The sequence below is a fragment of the Ceratotherium simum genome, chromosome 16, assembly GCF_057802395.1.
Source record: "Ceratotherium simum simum isolate JZ-2026a chromosome 16, ASM5780239v1, whole genome shotgun sequence".
Lineage (NCBI taxonomy): Eukaryota > Metazoa > Chordata > Mammalia > Perissodactyla > Rhinocerotidae > Ceratotherium > Ceratotherium simum.
In genome coordinates, this window is record NC_141915.1 from 44,022,326 (window position 1) to 44,044,969 (window position 22,644).

The following is a 22,644-nucleotide window of genomic DNA, read 5'->3' on the forward strand; positions in this document are numbered from 1 at the left end:
AATGTAGGTATTAAGGAAATGTTATGGGGCAGAGGAAGAATTACTATGCTTCCCAGAAAAAGAAGACACCTTGTTATACAGGTGGGAAGAATAAGATGCAGCTGGGAGAAGAGGACAGTAGTTGCCAGGTGTGTGTGATAATCTCAAAACTTCTGAACTATTACAAATAAATCAGTTACCCGAAATTACCCCAAAGGACAGGCCTGACTTGTTGTTTACATCTTTAATATTTATGCCTTTCTGAATCTGAGAAAAAGCTGCCAGGATTCCAGTACGTACCAAAAAGTGATGACAATACCTCGAAGTGTGTAAACTTCTGTGTGTACACAGCCCTCTAGAGGAAACCGATGCTAGTTGACTGTGAGAGCATTAGGGCATCTCTGTGATGGCAGCTCAATCTGCCTTCAAAGTGTGGCCACACCTATCTCCTGATATTCTCAACAGGAGGGTCAACACTTGAACAGGAATAAGGTTTGGATTTTCCTCTCATTCTCTCTTAGTGCTTATGTTCTTGGCACTGTATTGATGGATCACAGACAAACCAGCATGTGAATGTGCTCCATCTGGATAAGGTACAGCCTTTCTACACTGTAGTGTCCTTCGTTTTCTAAAATCATGGAGCTTGTATTGTTGGAACCAATGAAGTAACTAAAAGAATTTTTTAAATAAGCCATCAGTCTGGACTTGTGTAGGTAAAGGAAGGAGAAGCACTTTAAAGTCAGAAAAAAAAAAAAAGTATAGTTAATACTTAGGATTATCAACCACTGCTGGTTTTCCATAACATATTTCATTCCCGATTTCACCTGAAAGAGATATGATTATTACTACCATTCAAAAAGTGGTACTTCATCAATAAGCTCTTGGCACATCTTTGGGGTGGATTTTAGATTCAAAATAGTTTCTTTACCACACTGCTAACTTGTTCACTTGTGTTTGTCAATAACACAGAGGCTTCATTCAAGAAACTTACTGAAGTATAATTACCTGAAACCCAGGAGTGAATCAAGGTTTTGTGGGGCCTAAACTCATCTACTTCAGGAAGTCTGTCTAATACGAACATGCAAAATTATGAAAACAAAAATGGCTAGGGCCCCTCCCAAGACCTTGGAAGAGGCCTATGCAAATGAGGAGCCCTGAAGTTTAAGCTTTATTCAATTCATGATAAATCAACCTCAGCTGGGGCTTTATTACAAACTCATTTAATGCTGGGGAAAAATATTGTTTCAACTTGTAAACACTCCAGTAGTGACTTAACTCAAGGGGTGGCATCTTCCCTTGGCAACTTGCCTTTGGAAAGAGATGCAGTACAGTTGACATCTCACTAAGGCAAATGTTCCCTGAAGCAAATCAGCTTTGTCCATTACAAAGAGTTGGCCCAAAACAAAGAAGGAGCCCAGCCCCCAACACAGACTTACTATATTGTGACAATCTTTTGAAAGTAACTGTGAATTAGTTTTAGGAATACAGCTCTATTCAAATCACATGATATGAGTAACAATTTATTTCCAACACCAGCTAGCTCTGATTCTTTCATTACCTTTTCCTATCATTTCAGATGAACACAGAAACTCAACATAAACAAGTGGGCATCTCCTCCATCACGAATCTTTTGTAATTCACCACCCATTCCCTACCTTGTCACCCCCTCCCTTGTTACCCTGCTGCATAGATGCTAGCATGGCTCTTGTATGTTTTCCCCTTAACATCCATCTTCTTCCTTCCAGTATGAAAGTTTCTTGGGGACAAAGTCTCCGTCCTATTCTTCTTTGTACCCCCAGCACTTAGTATGGTGCTGACACACAGTGGGCATGGCACTCTGTGAATGTTTTTGAACGAATTCATTAATTTTTATCAACTGTGATTCCACAATTTTTTTTCCTGTGTTGCCTACCCAACTATAGTGAAACTCAGATTCTTACAAGGGACTCTCGGTGTTATAAAATGCTTAGTAAAGGTGGTGAGTTTCAGACATTGTATTGATGCTACAAAAACTTCTTGGTGGAGGAGCCTAATGAGCCTACCCTCTGGTGTGCTGGCAAAAAAAACTGAGCCTCAGTGTCCTTTCCCCAAGTTAGGCATCAGCAAATCAGTGACGGGAGAGGGGAGGGCAACACAGATGGGCAGGAACTGTTAATCCAGCTCCAGACACACCCTGAACATCTTCATCTAATCCAAAATGGACTGTGTGAAATCAGATTTCTGAACCACAAGACAGGTAAGACAGTCTTTTCCAAAGTCAGGTTTAGAGGAGGATCTCCACCTTGAGTCTAAAATCCCCTTCGGGCATTGAACATACCCACTGGGATTTTCTTGCATCACAGAGAATCACAGAAGTTTCGAGCTGAAAGGGACTGAAACCCATACTTCTCATCCAAGAGTAGTCAGGAAAGAAAGGATATGGAATTAGGCTACAGCCACGTATTTTCTTTATGAATATTTTTCACACTACAGCTTAACACATCTTTTTTCATACCTCAAAGGTTCCTATAGCCCACAGACAATTCAGTTCAGTGGTATATACTTTTTAAAATATAATGTTCTGGGTGATTGGGGAGAGAAGTGCCCTGTGGCAGGTTTTCAGTAATTCTTTCTGTTTTACCATTTAAAAGAAGCCGCTGGCTGAGGAAGCACCCACATATTTTGCTCCCTGGAGAACTTTGTGCTAAACTTGGTTCTTTGCAGCTCTCTGTTGCATACATGTAAGCAGTTAGGAACTTTGCATGTGAGCAGGAATCAAAGTTAAATTCAAAAGTGGAATTTCAAGGACCATTCACATATTGGAGCAGCATCATTGGGATTCTCACGACAATGCTAATTTGAGTGTTATTTGCTTGGTGCCTTCTATTGCCCATGCCAAAGACTGGTACTAGGGAAGCAGAGCATGCCACACATGAGTTAGAAAAGTCTCTGGGCCTCTTTGTACCTTAGTTTCCTTATTTGAAAAGATCAATGGATCTTACGACACACTTTTCAGAGTTCATACTGGGCTTATACCCAGCTAACCAACAACTGTATGGTGTTTTTACACATAGTTTTTTACACATATTCCTCTTCTATTTCACTTACAACTTGTGTAAAAACTGCATTCCATGCCAGGCCTGAAATGTTCCAAAGCTCAGTTCTGTGAGTAAATTGCAACCAAGATTTCTACAAAAAAAGACACAAGCAAAAGAAGATGAAAAATAGATATTTTTTCAGAACATTTATCCTTTGGCAGTGATTCTAATTTATATATGATGAAACATAACCTCAATACTCCCTCTATATTAGAAATCTCACTGTGGAAGATATTTTTTGCTTATAATTTATACTTTCTTATTTATTCATGTGGTGCATTAGACACAAAACAGTAAATTCTGAATAAATACTTGTGTTAAGTGAACTTTATTTCTCTAGAAAAGGGTTTCACAACTTCAGCATTATTGATACTATGGGCTGGATAATTCTTTGTTATGAGGGGCTGTCCTGTGCATTGTAGGATTTTAAGCAGCATTTCTGGCCTCTGCTTACTAGATTCTGGTAGCATATCTACAGTTCTGACAACCAAAAATGTCTCCAGACATTGACAAATGTCACCTGGGTGCAAAATCACCCTGGTTGAGAACCACTGCTCTAGAATGATTCACTCTGATCTGTGTAATAATTCTCACACTTTGCTAGAGACAAAAAGGATTTGCTACATAATTTTAGTGGCTTTCTACTAATAAAATTTTAGCATTTCAAAATGAATAACATAGAGGCTTATAATTAAGTTTTATAAAAATTCCAAATATAATGAAGTTATATTTGTAACTTACATAAGCTGCAAAAAAGGTAGTGGTTCAAATGTACGTCTTTCAATAGATTGTATTTTATTGCAGGATAAATCTCTAGGAAAAGTAAAAGGAAAATATTGCCTCAATTAGCTATTAGGTATCTAATTAGTAGGAATAACTAGTAGAGGTTAGAAAAATAATATTGAATAAGGAATTACTGTCTAAACTCTGAACCCTAGGAATTGTTATTTGAACCTTTCAGAACCTTTAACCCTGCCCTCATCTCTCTTAAGAGTCTCACCTTCAAGATCTTCATAAATAACATATACAACTATAGTTCTTGACAGATTCTGGAGGTAATCTTTCCTGAGAGCAGAAGAATTGATTAGATGATCTTAGTGGTCTCATCAAATTCTAGATTATAAACTCAAGGTTTTTATCTCCATACATAATTATCATTTCTTATCTTAAAATATTCTCACATTTACACACCTTCTGGTTTAGTTCTGTTTTTCTAGGCCAATTCAATACCAGAATAAAAGATACTCTTTCACATAATTTGAAGTTACTCCTCCAATTAATACATAACTTTGAACTAATTCAGAATTATACTATCATATTAATAGAAATTCATTTTTGGTTTTACATTGCCTTAATATTCCATGAATTTAATTGCTTCAGTGGGACAACAGAAAACTGGATTTTTATTTGAAAACACCCACTCTTGACTACAGCTGATTCTCTTATTTCCATTGATTACAGCTTAGTCCCTCACTTTTCACCTGGATGGGTACAATTGTCTTCTGACTGGTGTTTCCATCTCTAGTCTCTCTCTTTCCAATTCATTCTGCACACAGTCACCAGGTTAACTCTCCAGAAGTGGTTCTCAAATACCGCATCACTTGGGAACTTATTGAAGATGCAAATTTCCAGCCCTGCTCTGATGGACTGATTTAGTAACTATGGGGGTAGAGCTTGTGTTTTAACAAGCCCTCCAAGTGTTTCTTTTGCAGGCTGAAGTTTGTCCTAGAGCACTGCTGTGATGACGTGGTAGCTTGGCATGTCATCCTTGGCATGGCCTTCAAAGCCCTAGGAGATCTGGCTTTAACCTCCTACTCTCCCTACTTGTACTCTAGGTATGCTTCCTGCGTTGTGCCTTTCTCCCTCTCTCCTTTCGCAAGCTTACTCTTCCTCAGATGTCTGTCTGATGATACCCACTGGCCCTTCAAGGTCCTGTTCAAACAACATTGCTCCTGCAACATCTTCCCTGATCCAACTTGAAGTCTTTTTTCCCTCTTCTGTTCTCCAAAAACAATGTATACCTCTCATTGCCCATTTCCATTTCTCCTTTAACAAAGTTATTTTTGCATTCCATTTCCTCTGAGCACAAACTCCTTAAGAATATGGACTAGGTCTTGCTCATGTGCATTGTCTACCATATTTAAAAGTGATGTATGAACATAAAGCAAACAAATATTTATAAAATCAACGAATAGCTGGGGAGTGAGTAGAAGGAGGAAAATGACTGTTTTAAAAGGAATGTAGTTTTATTACTTCATGGCTCCCTCTTCTGCACCTCTGCAACACTTTGTCATCCATTTAGTGCTTGTGCATTATGGTTTGAGCTTATATGTTTATTTTTTCCTGTGAGATCATGAGTTCCTCTAAGGACAGGAACCTGTCTTACCCATCTCTGTGCCTACAAGACTACGCATGGTGCTTGGCATATTCTTTTTTAGCTTTTTTATTGATTGGAACTTTTTTTAAATGAATGAGAATACTTACGCTAACATGAAATAATTAGCTTACAAAGTTCATAGTAGAAGTAATGAAGGGCTTAATCCATTGAGCAGTCATCTCATTTGTTTTTCTCCAAACTGTGTTTGTAAGGTTTGGAGCCCAAATGGCAGAGGTACCCAAGAAGACGAATACAAAAGTGGTTGTCCCCCAAGGCTTGGAAGGTTTGATAATTCAAAGGACTATTTTCAGTGTCACATGAGGCTCTTTATACCTACTTCCCTTAAGCCTTCTACATTTACAAGATGAATCATTTGCTAAAGAGCATCATTAATTAGCTTAATATGAATTAATGACATACACAGCTCTGGATGCCATGGACAACAGATAAAAATTGAGCTTTTATAGCAAATAACATAGAATCTCCTTATCTCTAAGTAAACAGAAATACTATGTAAGCATTTCCTCCTTGACAACAAGGCTGGAGAGATTTTTATTTTGTAATTAGTGAAGTTAGGGGCATTTCTGATATGCTTATTTAGTGTAAACATTTCTAGCTATACCACTTAACCATCATTTTAAACATCTATTTTAAAATTGGTATAACAATTCCTGCATTGAAATCCTTAACACCAGTCTGTTCTCTTGGTATCTTAATAAGTTCTTGATGCTATTGTTTACATAATTTATCTGCTTAAATATTTAATATCTAAATGTTATTTAGATTAAATTTTCAAAAAATTTTGGGTTAATGGCATTCAAATTAATGCAAGTGTTCTATATTTTCTTGTCCTGTAGGTGACAATTTGAGGTTAACTTTAATTTCTCTCATTTTACTAAACCAAGTTTTTCAAACCTTTTCTGTAAAAACCAGATAGTAAATATTTTAGGCTTTGCAGGCCACGTACAGTCTCTGTTGCATATTCTTTGCTTCTTTTTTTTTTTCTTTTATAGCCCTTTAAAAATGTAAAAAGCATTCTTAACTCATGGGCTGTTTAAAAATGGACCATGGGCCGGATTTGGTCCATGGGTCATAAACGAAATGTAAATATAAGCAGATGGCATATGAGCACCTGTAGCCAGCTCCAGTGGTCTAGTGGTTAAGATTTGATGCTCTCACCACCACAGCCCGGGTTCATTTCCCGGTCAGAGAGCCACACCACCCATCTGCCAGTTGTCATACTGGGGTGGCTGCATGTTGCTGTGACGCTGAAAGCTCTGCCACCGGTATTTCAGATACCAGCAGGGTCAGCGGAATCCACTTGATGGCACTAACAATAGCAAATATAAACTCTTATAAAACACGGTTCATATGGGTGTCTATAATTGCTCAGACTTCATTACCACTTTTCCTCTATAACAGAAGGGCTTTCTCCTATCTATATCTTGTCTATATAACCAAAAAATTAAAAATGCATAAGAGATATTTAATGCTAGAGATGGGCTGGGACCCTACACAGACTTACAGAATTGTAAAATTTTATTACTGGAAGAAATTGTAGAGATTACATAATTTGAACCCCTTATTTATTTTATAGATTATATAATTGAAGTCTCATAAATAAATATGATTAACTAATTAACTTACAAATACTGGAGGGATAGCAGGCCTTCAAATGAATCCTTATGTAATTCACTCAAAAAATTGTCACTGAGAATTCTGAAAAATGAAAAGGTTATTTCTGGATCAAAATGCAAAATAACTACAACCATTTACTACATATGACTAAGGCCTATGTGTGGGGGAAACCTGGGTAATGCTGCCACCTAAATACCCTATTTCTTATTTAATTTAGGGATGGTGATCTCTGCTCTGTTTTCATTCGAACCTTTTGTCTCACATCCTCCTTTGTGTCCACCTCTCTCCATCACACACACACACACTCTCTTCCCACCAAACTGTATATTTAATGCCTACTCTCTACATCACAAAGTCTCCGTTAGAGCCCAACTCTGGGTGACACCAACACTGGCTGAACTGCCATTTCCTCCTCACTTTTCCCAAACCTTATTATTGAAACCCCATACAGAACCACATCAAGGCTGCAAGTGAAACCGTTGGATTTTTCCCCCCATTAAAAAAATTTTTTTGAAAACTAAAATGTGCATAAAATGCACATGACATAAATGTTCAGTTTAATAATTATAAAGCAAATACCCAGGTAACACCATTCATGTCAAGAAAGAACAATGCCAGCATTCTGGAAGCCCCCAGTGTGCCCGTTTCCAATCACAACCCTCCCTGACTCCCTAGAGGTAACCACTAGCCTGACTTTAACAATAATTTCCTTGCTTTTTCAGTGTAGTTTTACCTATTATGTGTCAGCCATAAACAACACAGTTTAGTTTTGCCTCTTCTTGAACTTATATAAAAGAAATCATATTATATGTATTATTTTCTATTTGCTTCTTTCACTCAACAATATTTTGCAAATTCATTTTATTGTTGCATGTAGCTGAGGTTGGTTCATTTCAATGTCTAGTGTTGCATGTCCAGCTACATGTGGCTACTGAGCACTTGAAAGTGGCTAGTGTGACTGAGGAGCTGAACTTTTAATTTAGTTAATTTTAATTATTTAAAATTTAAATTTGAAAACAGATACTCCATGCAATTATTGGAAAACGTTTAAGCATGTTTCCAACAACTTGGATATTACTGTTTCAACTGTAAATTTTATGAAATCTAAATATAGATCAAGTATTTCTGATAAAAATTTAGAAACCAAACTGAGATTTCAAAAAGTTAGCATGGAAAAAAGAATGTAAACTCTCTCGTTAACAATTTTTATATTGATTACTTGTAGAAATGACAATACCTTGGATATTTTGAAGACAGTATGAAAAAAAGTAGAATATCTTATTAATAATGTATATAATGATTACATGTTAAAATGATAATATTTTGGATGTAAGGGTTAAATAAAATATATTAACATTTATTTCATCTGTTTTTCTTTACTTTCATTTTTTAAGTGGCTACCAGAAAATTTAAGATTACTTATGTGGCTTGCAGTATTCTTCTGGTGAATAGTATTCCGTTATATGATTATACCACACAATTTAGGCATTCTACTGCTGGTGGATACTAAGATTTTTCTAGTTTTAATTATTACAAACAATGCTGCTTGGAACATTCTAGTACTTGTATCCTGATACACATTTGCCTGACTTTCTTTAGGATATACTAGGGGCACAAAATTGTTTTCCTAAGAAGTTGTGCTATTTCAAGTTGGCAGATTGAAACATGCCAAGTATCTATCCCTCCAACCTCTACCAAAATCCCTAAGAAGGATAGAAAAGATACAATTTAAAAGTCACAACCTTAGCTCAAAGCATGGGAGCAGCTCCACAAATGCTCCATCACCAGAAATGCCCTGGAATTACCTACAGGGTGATTAGTTGGGATACTGCAGTCGGAGCAGCCGGCAGCACGTCAACACCGTATCTTTCCTCCTTGGACCAGGCAGCAAAGGGTGTCTACCTCCAGATAGGAGCAATTGGTGTTAGAAAGCGGGCAGGGTCCCAGAACCCTGCAGGAAGGGTATGCACTCCCTGACTAGCCACCAGAAGGCACCTCCCACCGCTTCCTTATTCTCAGGGGAATCCATCTGGAGTAACAAGCCCCAGCAGCTCATTTCACCTCTCCCCTAGTGCCAGAAAACAGAAGCAGTAGAATCTCAACTCAGGACTGACCAAACATGCGAGAAAGCCAACTCCAGTAAGGACAGAAAACAAAAACAAACACAAGAGCTTATAGCCAACGAATCAGAGTGAACAGAGAAAGCACAAGAGGACTTTAGAATAGCATAATTAATACCCTCAGGGAGATGTAAGCAGGTAGTGCAGCCAATGAAAAGAATTAACTCAAGATTATACGAATGAAAAGTGTTATTATTAATAAAAAACTTAGGATATGAGCAGCAGAAATGACAGTTGAAGAATTAGAAAACTAAGAGATCCAGCCAGTGATTTCTCCAGAATGCAGGAGGAAGGGAACAGGAGTGATCCACAGACAAGCCTGACACGTGGGTTTGCCCAAGGACCGTTAAGGCCTTCGCTTCACCTAGTCTCACAGTATAGACTGGGAACATGCTGGGAGGGGGAGGTCTGTACCCCTTTCTGTTTCTCAGACCTGCTGCGCGGGAAGGCATATAGCCAGTGTCTGTGGAGTGACGAGTGGTGGAGCCAGTACAGAAGAAACTCTATAAGGTGTCAAAGGCAAGTTTCTCCTACCTGGGAGAACCCCCTTCCTTGCAGGTAATATTAACAGGTGTACATCCTTCAGGAGCCTTGGGGATCTGAGAACATACTATTTGCCTTGTGAAACTATTCCGTCAAGTTCTGCATTTAAAACGTTCTGCTTTCCCTCACAGTATCTGTTGGCCACATATTTATGTTAATTCCATTTCACAGCTTAATTCCTTACTCATAGCTTATGACAATTAAAATATTACTACCTGGACACTCTGCAACTGAAATCAAGGGCAGTTCTCAGTTTTAAGGTTCATATTACACAGAATATAGTTACACACATTTTAAAAAGATCATTAAAATAAAAACACAAAAAAACTTTAATTCCCACAAAAAACTCTTGGACCCCTGAGAATGCATCAAAGACCTTGACCTCAATTTGAAATTCACCATGTTGGAAGAAACAGCAGTGATGGTCAGAACATGTGTGAAGGGGGAATGGTCAACAGGTGTTGCTATGATTGACTGTTTTCTCACCTCTGTTAGGTAATGGTTTCATATTTCCATGGAAATGATCCAAAAAGAAAAAACAAATCAATATGTCCAACCATGTTTATACTACCCTTTTCATAACTATAAAAAGTTGGAAAAAAAACTCCACTCCACCTCCCCCCATCACATAACAAAACTGTATGTGTATTCTATAGATGATATACAAAAAGGTCATATGAAACGATGGTATATGAAAAAAATCAACACAAAAATGAAACTTGTATATCCTAATTATAACTTAAAAAATATAAATACCAACAAGGATTCATTAAGGACAGAGGAGAGATGAGGGCTGATCCTCAACTGTTTATGGCGGTGTCTTCTCTGATTGGCTGATGCCCATGGCAGACTGTTTGGTTAAAGAGTTTGAATATAGGATATGACCTAAACTAAAGAGTATGTATTTTAAATTAATGGGGTTTCTTTTTGTAAAGGCATTTGGATCACAGGATAGTAAAATTTTTTAAAAATAACAATAACAAATTCAACCTAGAAAGAAAGTTTACACTGAGAATGAGTCAGTCATCAAAAAATTACCCAAAAAAGGAGTTTCAAATAAACAAGTAACTGGAATAAAATACACCGATCTGTAGAACTCCCAATATTCTTTTTGACTGAAGCAAAAATTTTAAAAGTATAATCAGAGTTAAACCCAGATCTAAAACTTTCTCACACCGTGAAAACATCAAAACCAGGCAAGAACTAACATTTAAGAAATACCAATGTCTAACTTCTGACCAGGCTTCCTTTCACTAAGGCAATCTTCCGAATTTCATAATATTCATTCTTGATTCTATATTATTGGCAATTATCCTTCTTCCCACCTCTGTTAACCTCTAAGAAACTGAGAGGGCTCAGAGGGTTTTTTTTTGGACTTAACTATACATATAATGCAAACGGTGGGACATTCTGGAATTGATTTACTCTCCTTCCCCTGCTTTCTTTCTCTCCAAAGCACTTAGCAATACTTGAAATTATATCTATTTATTATATTTATTTTTATGTTATATACTTGTAAACCCCTTGAGAACTGGGATATTTGGTTTATTTTGTTCTTGGGCCTGTATCCCTCACACGTACAACAGTTCCTGGCACATAGTAGATGCCCCAGTAATATTCGTTAAATGAATACAGAAAGTGACAGGAATCAATTTTCAGACAAACTACTTTTATTTAAAACAAATCATCCATTTACTATCACTCATGAGGATAAGTAAAGCTTTACAGGAAGAGAAAAGTCTTCCTTCTCCCCTACATTTATTTGTGACTCAATCTTTTGCGACAAGAACCCTTTGAGAATTTCATAAAAGCTATGAACCCTTTCCCTTGAAAACTGCACTTTTTTGAATACATGCAAAAGTGTGCGTGCAATTTCCATTTGTGTATCATCCCTTTAGGGCAGAGGTCTGTGAACAGAATGGATTGAATTCAGAGGGACAAACTTGGGTGGGAAATAAAATTACATCTCTATTTTCATAATCCTCTAACTAAAATGAGCATTTCCTTCCATTATGAATGTAGGCAACAAACCACAGTAGATTAGCAGTACAGTTAATTTGGTCCCCAACAGAAATCACAGATATTTTCATGACATGTATTTGTTGTAGATATCTCAAAATATCATTTATTCTCATCACTACCTTGAAGTTATAATAGTTATTAGACCTACCACTATATCTTGTTATTTAATATGTTAAGGGAAGGAGATTTATTACTATATCACTAATCTTTTAAGAAAACATTTAAAAAAAAAATATATATATATGTATATATTTTTGCTGAGGAAGATTCACCCTAACACTTATTGCCAATCTTCCTCTTTTTGTACGTGAGCTGCCACCACAGCACGGCCACTGACAGATGAGTGGTATAGGTCTGTGCCCAGGAACCAAACCTGGGCCACCGAAGCACAGTGTGCCAAACATGACCATTAGGCCACTGGGGCTGGCCTGAAAATATTTTTAAAAATATTTTAAAATTATATTGAAAGTATTTCAATATAATTGGTTTCCTTTGTTTTCTTATATATTTTAACTCATTACACATTTAAAAACATTATCCCAAGAACATAGGCTTCTGTAGATCACCAAAGAGATATATGGGTTAAGAAACCCCATATGATCCCATTTTCTTAACCTTAAGAAAAAAGGTTAAGAAATCCTGCCCTGGGGACCACGAGATATAAATCTCAAGCTGACTTAGAAATCTTCAAACTTTACCAGACTCATGTTAGAGTGTATAAACTTCCAAACACATGCTTCTTAAAGATTAATTTTTAAATTTCAATTTATTTTTAAAAATATGTACTATACATTCACATGGTTCAAAATTCCAAAGGTATATACACAATCCAAAGTTCTGCTCCTCCCCTGTCCCTCAGCCTACCCCCGTCTCCACTCCTTAGAGGAAACTAATGTTACTTATTTCTTATGCCAAATGACTTGCATTTTTCTTACAAGTTTGGGAAATAAAATCTCCAAATCAGATACTATCATAGGAAACAGAAACTGTATTTAGTATTTAAGAAATTCATAAATTAAAAATACTGCCTGGTTCTAGCATTTTTTCCTTACCAATAAGATATCGGACTAGAGACTTGAATGTAAGACCTGAAACTATGAAACTTCTAGAAGAAAACATAGGCAGTACGCTCTTCGACATCGGTCTTAGCAACATATTTTCAAGCACCATGTCTGACTGGGCAAGAGAAACAACAGAAAAAATAAACAAATGGGACTACATCAAACTAAAAAGCTTCTGCAGAGCAAAGGAAACCATCAACAAAACGAAAAGACAACCTAACAATTGGGAGAAGATATTTGCAAACCATACATCTGATAAAGGGTTAATCTCCGAAATATATAAAGAACTGATGCATCTCAACAACAAAAAAACTAACAACCCAATTAAAAAATGGGCAAAAGACCTGAACAGACATTTCTCCAAAGAACATATACAGATGGCCAACAGGCACATGAAAAGATGTTCAACATCATTAACTATCAGGGAAATGCAAATCAAAACTGCACTGAGATATCACCTCATGCCCGTCAGAATGGCTATAATTAACAAGACAGGAAACAACAAGTGTTGGAGAGGATGTGGAGAGAAGGGAACTCTCATACACTGCTGGTGGGAGTGCAAACTGGTGCAGCCACTATGGAAAACAGTATGGAGATTCCTCAAAAAATTAAGGATAGAACTACCATATGATCCAGCTATTCCACTGCTGGGTATTTATCCAAAGAACTTGAAAACACCAATGGGTAAAGATACATGCACCCCTGTGTTCATTGCAGCGTTATTCACAATAGCCAAGACTTGGAAGCAACCTAAGTGCCCATCAAGGGACGAATGGATAAGATGTGGTATATATACACAATGGAATACTACTCATCCATAAGAAACGATGAAATCCAGCCATTTGTGACAACATGGTGGACATTGAGGGTATTATACAAAGTGAAATAAGTCAGAGGGAGAAGGTCAAATACCGTATGATCTCACTCATTAAGTAGTAGATAATAACAACAACAAACAAACCCATAGAGACAGAGATTGGATTGGTGGTTACCAGAGGGGAAGGGGGAAGGGGGGAGGGAGGAGGGCAAAAGGGATAATTCAGCACATGTGTGTGGTGATGGGTTGTAATTAGTATTTGGGTGGTGAACATGATGTAATCTATGCAGAAATAGAAGTATAATGATGTACACCTGAAATTTATACGTTATAAACCAATGTTACTGCAATAAACAAAAAATTAGGGGAAAAAAAAAGATATCGGACTAAGGGGGGGATCTATTTTAGGGTAGTCATAGTCCCTATTTTCAGATTACTATGACTATTATGTCTTTTATTATTAATTCAGAAGTCATTGATGACTTGTCTATTCAAGTTGAACTAATGATATGACACACAAACCGTCAGAAAAAATGCCAGTTAATTACTTTGAATACAAATATTTTTTCCAAAATCACTTATATGTCTAAATTGACTTTTTCCACAAATCAATAAAAAAAGATTAACAATGGAAAAACGGGCAAAGAACAGACAATTCAGAGAAGAAATACAAATGTTCAGTAAACATATAAAGATATTTAAATTCACAAGTAATCAGAAAAATTCAAATTCAGATGGGATCCCTTTTTTTTTTTGAGGAAGATTGGCCCTATGCTAACATCTGTTGCCAGTCTTCCTCTTTTTTCTTTTTTCTCCCCAAAGCCCCAGTACATAGTCGTGTATCATAGTCGTAGAGTTGTAGCTCTTCTATGTGGGATGCCGCCTCAGCATGGCTTGATGAGCGGTGAGTGGGTCCGCACCCAGGATCTGAATCAGCGAACCCCAGGCCGCCAAAGCAGAATGCGCAAACTTAACCACTACGCCACCGGGCCAGCCCCTGGGATCCTTTTTTATTCACCCATCAGATCAGCCAAAAAATGGGGAATATTCAGTGGTGAAAGGGTGTGGGAAAATGAATGCTGTCCTGGCCAGTTAACTGGAGTGTAACTTGACAAAACTTTTTTGAGGGCAATTAAAATTTTATATCTACAAAGTCTTCACCCCAACGATTCCATTTCTAGATATCTATTCTACAGAAATATCTGCCCGTGTTCACAAAGACGCATGTACAAGGATGCTCATTGCAGCAATGCATGTAACAAGAAAACTGGACATAATCTAAACATCCATCAATAGGGGAATTATTAAACTGTGATACATCCATACTATGGAATATTACGCAGGAGTTTAAATGAATGGGGTAACCCTCTATGTGCTGGGAAGGAAAGAAATCTAAGACATATCATGAAGCGAAAGAATCAAGTTGTAGGATGTTACCGTTTATGTAAAAAAAGATAAGAAAACCACACAACAAACTTGTTTTGCTCTCTGTAAATATGTATGTAGGCAAATGTATGGAAAAAGATCTGGAAGGATATATACTAAACCCAAGAGTAACCGTTACCTCAGGGGTTGGGGATTAGGGCACAAGGAGGGTTTTCACTGTACCTGTTATTTCATTTTTATATAATGAGAATATAATCATATATTACTTGTATAATGGAAAATAAGTTTAAATTAACTCTTACTTATTTTAAAGAGGGCCTGCCAAATTTAATTCTTAAAATAAACATAGAATTGCAATCAATAGAAGTTGACTTGGGATATGGAGGGGGAAATACATTTTCTCAGAGCTGTTGACGTCAAAATTCTGGACCAAGAAGGATTTACAGTGCAGTTAGTTTTTTGTATTCATAATTGGAGAGATTATACTCACAGTTTCTCAGCCCACCGGTATGCACGCCATACATTTTCATCAATGTAAGAAATAGAGTTTCCTTGGAAATTTCTGTGAAGAAACAGTTCATATCCTTGATTAGGTTGGAAAAGAATGAACAGAATAAGTAAAAGAATCATAACAACCTTGTGGGGAACATTCAAATGCAGAAAATATCAGCTTTCTAATTTCCACAGCTATCAGCTTCCCAGTTTGTACAACTAATAAAGACATAATGTGGGGCCGCTGGCACAAACAACGAGGCATCTCCTTGGAACCTGAACTTCCTATCTGTCTTACTTTGAATATAAGTATTTTTTCCAAAATCACTTACAGTTCTAAAATGACTCCTTCAACAAATCAATGAGAAATGATAAACAATTCAATAGAAAAATGGCAAAAATTTATCATTATCAGCAAATAAATACAAAGAAACCCTATGCCAGGCAATACCAAAGCTTTGGTTTAGTGCCTTCTGTTGAAATCTCTCCAAGTGTTAGAAGGATAAGGGCAATTTGAAATTAGAGGGACTAATATGGAAGATCTCTTAGACATGTTGCATAGGGAAAAGCACAAACCACTGAGCCAGGAGTAAAGTATTACCTCATCCGGGGAAAAAATGCAAAAGAAAGAGATTGGAAGGAAGGACACACACTAAAATGGTAACAGGAATTATCTTATGGATGGTAGGGAGGGTGGTGTGGGATTTTCACATTTTATCCTATATATTTCTGTGACTTTTTTTTTTTTTTGAACAGTGAGAATGTATCCACGAATTACATGTGTTTAAAAGAAGCTGTCAAATGCCTGAGGTTCAGTTTCAACCACCAACTTGGTGGATGACCTGGAATCTTTACCTTTAGCTTTGTCCTCTTCCCTCAGCAACAACTTACCTATTCAGTTTATATACATTTTCAGGTGATCAGAAATAAGTCAAAACAGATACCTGTGTGTCCATCTGCCTAGTGGACATTTCCACTCAACCAGAAGCCTTCTGGTTGCCTTATGCTCAACAATAAAAATGCCTAAAACTGAATTCATCTCCCTCAACTGTTGGGAAGGGCACTCCTTCCCAACTGCTGTACTTCCACCTGTTGTACCACCATCATTCTCATCAACCAGGACAGAAACTTGAGAGTCATATCTGATTATTCTCTTTCCTGTACACCCCACCCCCCAACGCCAGTCACTTACTAAGACTTGTTGGTTCTTCCTTTGTAGTGTTCTCAGGATTTTCTTTCTACTCCTATCACAACCACTAAGATTTTTCTAAAGCATTCTCTTTGGTCTCCCTGAATCAAGCTTTCCTCTCTAGATTGCTCTACATATGGAGTCTAAAATAATCCTCTTGTTTTAATCATTTGTCTCTGTTGCTTGAAAATTTTCAATGGCTCTCTATATCTCATAGTGTAACTTTCAAACCCCTGTAATTGATAGTCAAGGTTTTTTATAATCATGTCTTTCATTGCTTCCTAACCCAATTCTTTATAGCCATGCTGGTCTATTAAATCCTGATCATTCCTGCAGCCATGCCTTTCCCTAGACTGTACACCCTATTTTTTCTCTATTTAACAAGTCATAGCACTCTTTAAATCCTGGCTAAAGTTTTAGTCTATCCATGCAGCTTTTCCTGACCTCCATACCCCAGTGATTACAGATTCTGATGAATTATATCACCCCTGGTCTGTATGTTTTAGTACTTAATTATATATCATCTCCCTTTTTATGCATATCCCCCTTCTTCCCACCTATCATTGTCATGTTCTGGAGACAACGTCATACTTCCGTGGCTCCTACAGCACTTATCCCTGGGTCGGGCACAAAATGGGTGCTACATATATAGAAAGCCAGGGGACAAAGATGAGTTCTGGACATAAATGAGGAATCTGATAATAGTAATAGCTAACACACATATATATATGCTAGGCATATAAGTGCTTTACATGTATTAACTCATCTAAACCTCACAACAATCGTATAAGATGGTAAATATCATAAACCTCCTTTTACAGATGAGGAAATTGAGTCCCAAAGCTGATAAATGACAGACCTGGGTTCAAACCCAGGCAGTGTGGTTCCAAAATCTCTACTCTTAACCACTTTGTTGTATTACTACCAATGAGATGGGGAGAGGGACATGTTGCTGTAAGGAGGATGGAGCAAAAGTAGGAGGAGAGTAGAGGTTAAGGAATGAAATAATGGGGCTTATAAAATGGATAAGGAAAAAGTATAAACACGATCACAAGTAAACGATTGGAGAAGGGGGAATAATAGTAAGAAGGAGAATGAAGGAATAGTTGACAAACAAAAGGTAAAAACACAAAGTCAGTCAATGTGGGTTGGGGAGGTAAGGAAGGCCCAGGAAGACCTCAAGGGAAAGGCTGCCCAGTCAGGCAGGATGCAGAGAAGAAATGAAGAAAGGCAGTTCTCACAAGATGGTGAAGGTGCCGTTGTAGGGCTCTGGCACAGGCACTGTGCGGAGCCTTTCCTTTGGCCTGAGACCAACACACGACAGCGCCTCATCTTTACAGGTACAGAGCTCACAGATCTTGATGGTTTTGGTGGCATTCTGTTCTGGTTGCTCAGTTGGGTGTGCCTCTTCTATAGTATAGTCTGTAGAATGCTGAGTTGTTGGAGGTAAAAGAATTGTCTCAGATGACCCTGGTTGCTGAGTTATGGTAACTTTCCCGTCCGTAGGTGGAACTGTGACTCCAGTCAAGTTCGGATGCTGATCCTGAGCCTGCTCTTGCTGTGGAATTGTCACCTCAGGGTGATCTGGAGGAGCTGTAGTCTGCTGCAGGGCTGTAGAATGTTCAACCTCTGCCGTAGATTCTGGAGTTATAGTAGGCCCCACGTCCAAAGGTTGAACTGTGCCTTCAGTCAGGTTTGGATGCTGATCCTGAGCCTGCTCTGGCCGTGCAAGTGTCACCTCAGGGTGATCTGGAGGAGCTGTAGTCTGCTGCAGGGCTGTAGAATGTTCAACCTCTGTCATAGGTTCTGGAGTTATAGTAGGCCCCACGTCCAAAGGTTGAACTGTGCCTTCAGTCAGGTTTGGATGCTGATCCTGAACCTGCTCTGGCTGTGGAAGTGTCACCTCAGGGTGATCTGGAGGAGCTGTAGTCTGCTGCAGGGCTGTAGAATGTTCAACCTCTGTCGTAGGTTCTGGAGTTATAGTAGGCCCCACATCCAAATGTTGAACTGTGCCTTCAGTCAGGTTTGGATGCTGATCCTGAACCTGCTCTGGATGTGGAAGTGTTACCTCAGGGTGATCTGGAGGAGCTGTAGTCTGCTGCAGCGCTGTAGAATGTTCGGCCTCCACGGTAGGTTCTGAAGTTATGGTAAGCTCTAGGTCAACAGGTTTAACAGTGACATTGGGCAAATTTGAATTATGAGCTTGGTCCTGTTCTTGAGGTGGAACTGTCATCTCATTATGGACTGGAGGTTGTGCTACGATCTCCGTAGGTGGCTCTGGAGGCTGAGGTGGGGCCTCCTGTTGGACTAAAGAAGGTTCCACCTCCTTAGGGGGATCTGGACTCTGAGCTATGGCCTCTTGTTGGCCTAGAGAAGATTCAACCTTCTCAGGGGACTCTGGAGACTGGGAAAGGGGCTTAGACTGCGCTGGAGAAAATTCAACCTGCTCAGGGAGAACTGGAGACTGAGTAGGGGCCTCCTGTTGCACTGGAGAATGTTCAACCTCCCTAGTGGGCTCTGGAGTTATGACAACCTCCAGATCCACAGGTTTAACTGTGATATTAGGCAACATTGGATGCTGAGCTTCACCCAGACCTAGAGATGAGAATGTTACCTCAGGATGTACTGAAGGTTGAGCAAGAACATTTGTAGAGGACTCTGGAGGCTGAGCTGGATGCTCATGCTGGACTGGAGGTCTGACCCCCTCAGTGGGCTTTGGATGCTGAGCTGGGGTCTCCTGCTGTGTTGGAGGTTTCTCATGAGGCAGAGTTGGGACCTCATGCTGGATTACAGAAGGTTCCACATTATTAAGGGGTACCTCATGCTGAACTGGAGAAGGTCCCATCTCTGTAGTGGGTTCTCCTGTTATGGTAAGCTGCACATCTGCAGGTTTGACAGTGACATTGGGAAAGATTAAATGGTGAGCATGATGGTGACCTGGAGGTGAAACTGACAACTCATGATGCTCTGGAGGCTGAGCTGGGTGTTCCTGCTGGGCTGGAGAAGGTTCCAAATCCCCAGAAGGCTCTGGAGGCTCAGCTGGTTGCTCCTGCAGGGTTGCAGAAGGTTCTACCTCCCCTGGAGACTGAGCTGGGGCCTCCTGCTGTGTTGGAGGTTTCTCATGAGGCAGAGTGGGGGCCTCATGCTGGATTGCAGAAGGCTCCACATTATTAAGGGGCACTGAGGGCTGAGCTGTAGCCTGGTGCTGAATTGGAGAAGGTCCCACCTCTGTAGTGGGTTCTCCTGTTATGGTAAGCTGCACATCTGCAGGTTTGACAGTGACATTGGGAAAGATTAAATGGTGAGCATGATGGTGACCTGGAGGTGAAACTGACAACTCATGATGCTCTGGAGGCTGAGCTGGGTGTTCCTGCTGGGCTGGAGAAGGTTCCAAATCCCCAGAAGGCTCTGGAGGCTCAGCTGGTTGCTCCTGCAGGGTTGCAGAAGGTTCTACCTCCCCTGGAGACTGAGCTGGGGCCTCCTGCTGTGTTGGAGGTTTCTCATGAGGCAGAGTGGGGGCCTCATGCTGGATTGCAGAAGGCTCCACATTATTAAGGGGCACTGAGGGCTGAGCTGTAGCCTGGTGCTGAATTGGAGAAGGTCCCTCCTCTGTAGTGGGTTCTCCTGTTATGGTAAGCTGCACATCTGCAGGTTTGACAGTGACATTGGGCAAATTTAAATGCTGAGCATGATGATGACCTGGAGGTGAAACCAGCACCTCATGATGCTCTGGAGGCTGAGCTGCGTGTTCCTGCTGGGCTGGAGAAGGTTCCAAATCCCCAGAAGGCGGCTCTGGAGGCTCAGCTGGTTGCTCCTGCAGGGTTGCAGAAGGTTCTACCTCCCCTGGAGACTGAGCTGGGGTCTCCTGCTGGATTGGAGAAGATTCTGCCTCTTCAGGATGCTCAAGAGGCTGAGGTGGGGCTTCCTGCTGGGCTGTAGAAGACTCAACATCCTTAATAGGCTCTGGACCTACGGTAACTTCCAAATCCACAGGTTTAAGTGTAACATTGGGCAAGTTTGAATGATAAGCCTCCTTCCCACCGAAATGTGGACCTACCATCTCATCACTCATTAGAAAGGGAGGGAACTCTGGAGCTTCAGTTGGAGCCTCTTGCTGAGCTGGTAAAGGTTCGACCACTTCAGGGGGCTGCACAGGTTGAGCCAGGGCTTCCTGTGAGACCGGAGAAGGTTCAACCTCCTCAGGGAGCTCTAGATGCTGAGTCAGGAACTCCTGTGGGACTGGAGAAAGTTCAATCTCCTCAGGGCGCTCTGGAGGCTGAGTCAGGACCTCCTGTGGGACTGGAGAAGGTTCAATCTCCTCAGGAGGCTCAGAAGGCTGAGCTGGGGTCTCCTGCTGGGATGTAGAAGATTCAACATCCTTAATAGGCTCTGGAGTTATGGTAACTTCCAAATCCACAGGTTTAAGTGTAACATTGGGCAAGTTTGAATGATGAGCCTCCTCCTCCCCTACAGGTTGAACTGCCACCTCATTACCCACTGGAATGGTAGGGAACGCTGGAGCTTCAGTTGAGACCTCTTGTTGAACTGGAGAAGGTTGGACCTCTTCAGGAGGCTGCGCAGGCTGAGCTGGGGCCTCCTGCTGGCTTGGAGTAGGTTCCACCTCCTCAGGGTGCTCTGGAAGCGGAGCCAGGGCTTCCTGCTGAACTGGAGGTTCAATCTCCTCAGGGCGCTCTGGAGGCTGAGTTGGGGCCTCCTGCTGGGTTGGAGGAGATACAACCTCCTTAGTCACCTCTGGGGTTATGGTAAGCGCCAGATCCACAGGTTTAATGGTGACATTGCGGAAGTATGACTGCTGAGGTTCAGCAGGTTCAACCTCTTCAGGAGTATTTGAAGGCTCAGCTGATGCTTCCTGCTGAACTGAAGATGGTTTCAATTCCTCAGGAGACTCAGGAGCTATAGCGGAGGCCTCCTGTGGGTTTGCAGAATTTTCAGCTTCCTTGGGGGGCTCTAGAGGCTGAGGCAGAGGCTCCTGCCGAAAAGGAAGTGGTTCTATCTCTTCAGTGGGCTCTGGATGCTCGGCCTGGGCCTCTTGCTGGGGTGAAGGTTCAACCTTCTCAGGGGGCTCTGGATGATGAGTTTGGGCCTCCTGCAGGGGTGGAGAAATTTCAACTTCCTCAGATGGCTCTGGAGATTGATCTGGGACCCCCAGGAAATCCATAGGTAGGTTCTCCTCATGATAAAAGCTATCCATACTGGAATCTAAATCATCATCCTGCAACTGTTGTTCTAGATGCTGAGTTTGTTTTGCAAGTGGAGATCCAACAACAACTTTGGCGAGCCGTCGATGCTGAGCTAGATCTTTCTTCAGGTTTGGGGGTGAAACAATAAACTTTGTTGGTTTTGAACTCTGACTATCTAGAGGTGGAACAAGTATTTCAAATGATTGGTGACCTCCAGCCTGATCTAGACCTACAGTTTGCTTCTTACTTTTGAGTCGAGGAGGCAGAGCTAGGGCCTGATTCTGATCCCAACCTAGCATTGGAACCACCTCTGGGAGCCTTTGACGCTGGATTAGCTTGTCATTCAGATCCCGATGTGGAACAGCAAACTGATCTGGCCCTGGGGGCAGCTCTCCAACTGAATCCGTGTCCGGGAATGGAACCAAAGTCTCAGTCAACTCCTGAGGCAATGCCAACATCTGGGTTGGAGGAGAGGACCCCAGGTAATTAAAGCCCCCTGGCTCTGCCGGGGGTGTAAGTGCATGGGGCGATTCGGGGGGGAGATCAGAGGAGTGCGAAGACCAGGGCTCAGTCGGCCCCGGGGGGTCGGAGGTCAGCTGGATAGGGTCCAGGGCCCACTCCGGAGGATGAGATGCCTGGACCAGCAGCCACAACAGTTGCCACGCGAGGAGGAGCCGTGGGGCCCAGAGGCGCAGCCGGGACATGACATGCGGGGGCTTCGGGGCGCAGCGACCCAAGCCAG

The 22,644-nt window shown here is 40.5% G+C and overlaps 1 protein-coding gene across 4 annotated transcripts in view; it reads right to left on the reverse strand.

The window, feature by feature from the left end:
* The window catches only part of LOC101409171 (leucine-rich repeat-containing protein 37A2), a 50,940-nt gene extending 28,334 nt beyond the window's left edge, over positions 1–22,606 (reverse strand). For 2 of the 4 annotated variants that reach the window (XM_087441326.1, XM_087441324.1), the window contains exons 1-5: positions 17,943–22,606; positions 15,511–15,582; positions 7,081–7,152; positions 3,798–3,869; positions 3,067–3,147 (exon numbers count right to left, since the gene is read on the reverse strand). In XM_087441326.1, coding sequence (XP_087297452.1) covers positions 3,067–3,147; positions 3,798–3,869; positions 7,081–7,152; positions 15,511–15,582; positions 17,943–22,606 — 4,961 coding nt within the window. The remainder of the gene's footprint in view (positions 1–3,066; positions 3,148–3,797; positions 3,870–7,080; positions 7,153–15,510; positions 15,583–17,942) is intronic. The other 2 variants (XM_087441325.1, XM_087441327.1) reach the window with 2 other exon arrangements.
* Positions 22,607–22,644: the final 38 nt, after the last annotated feature.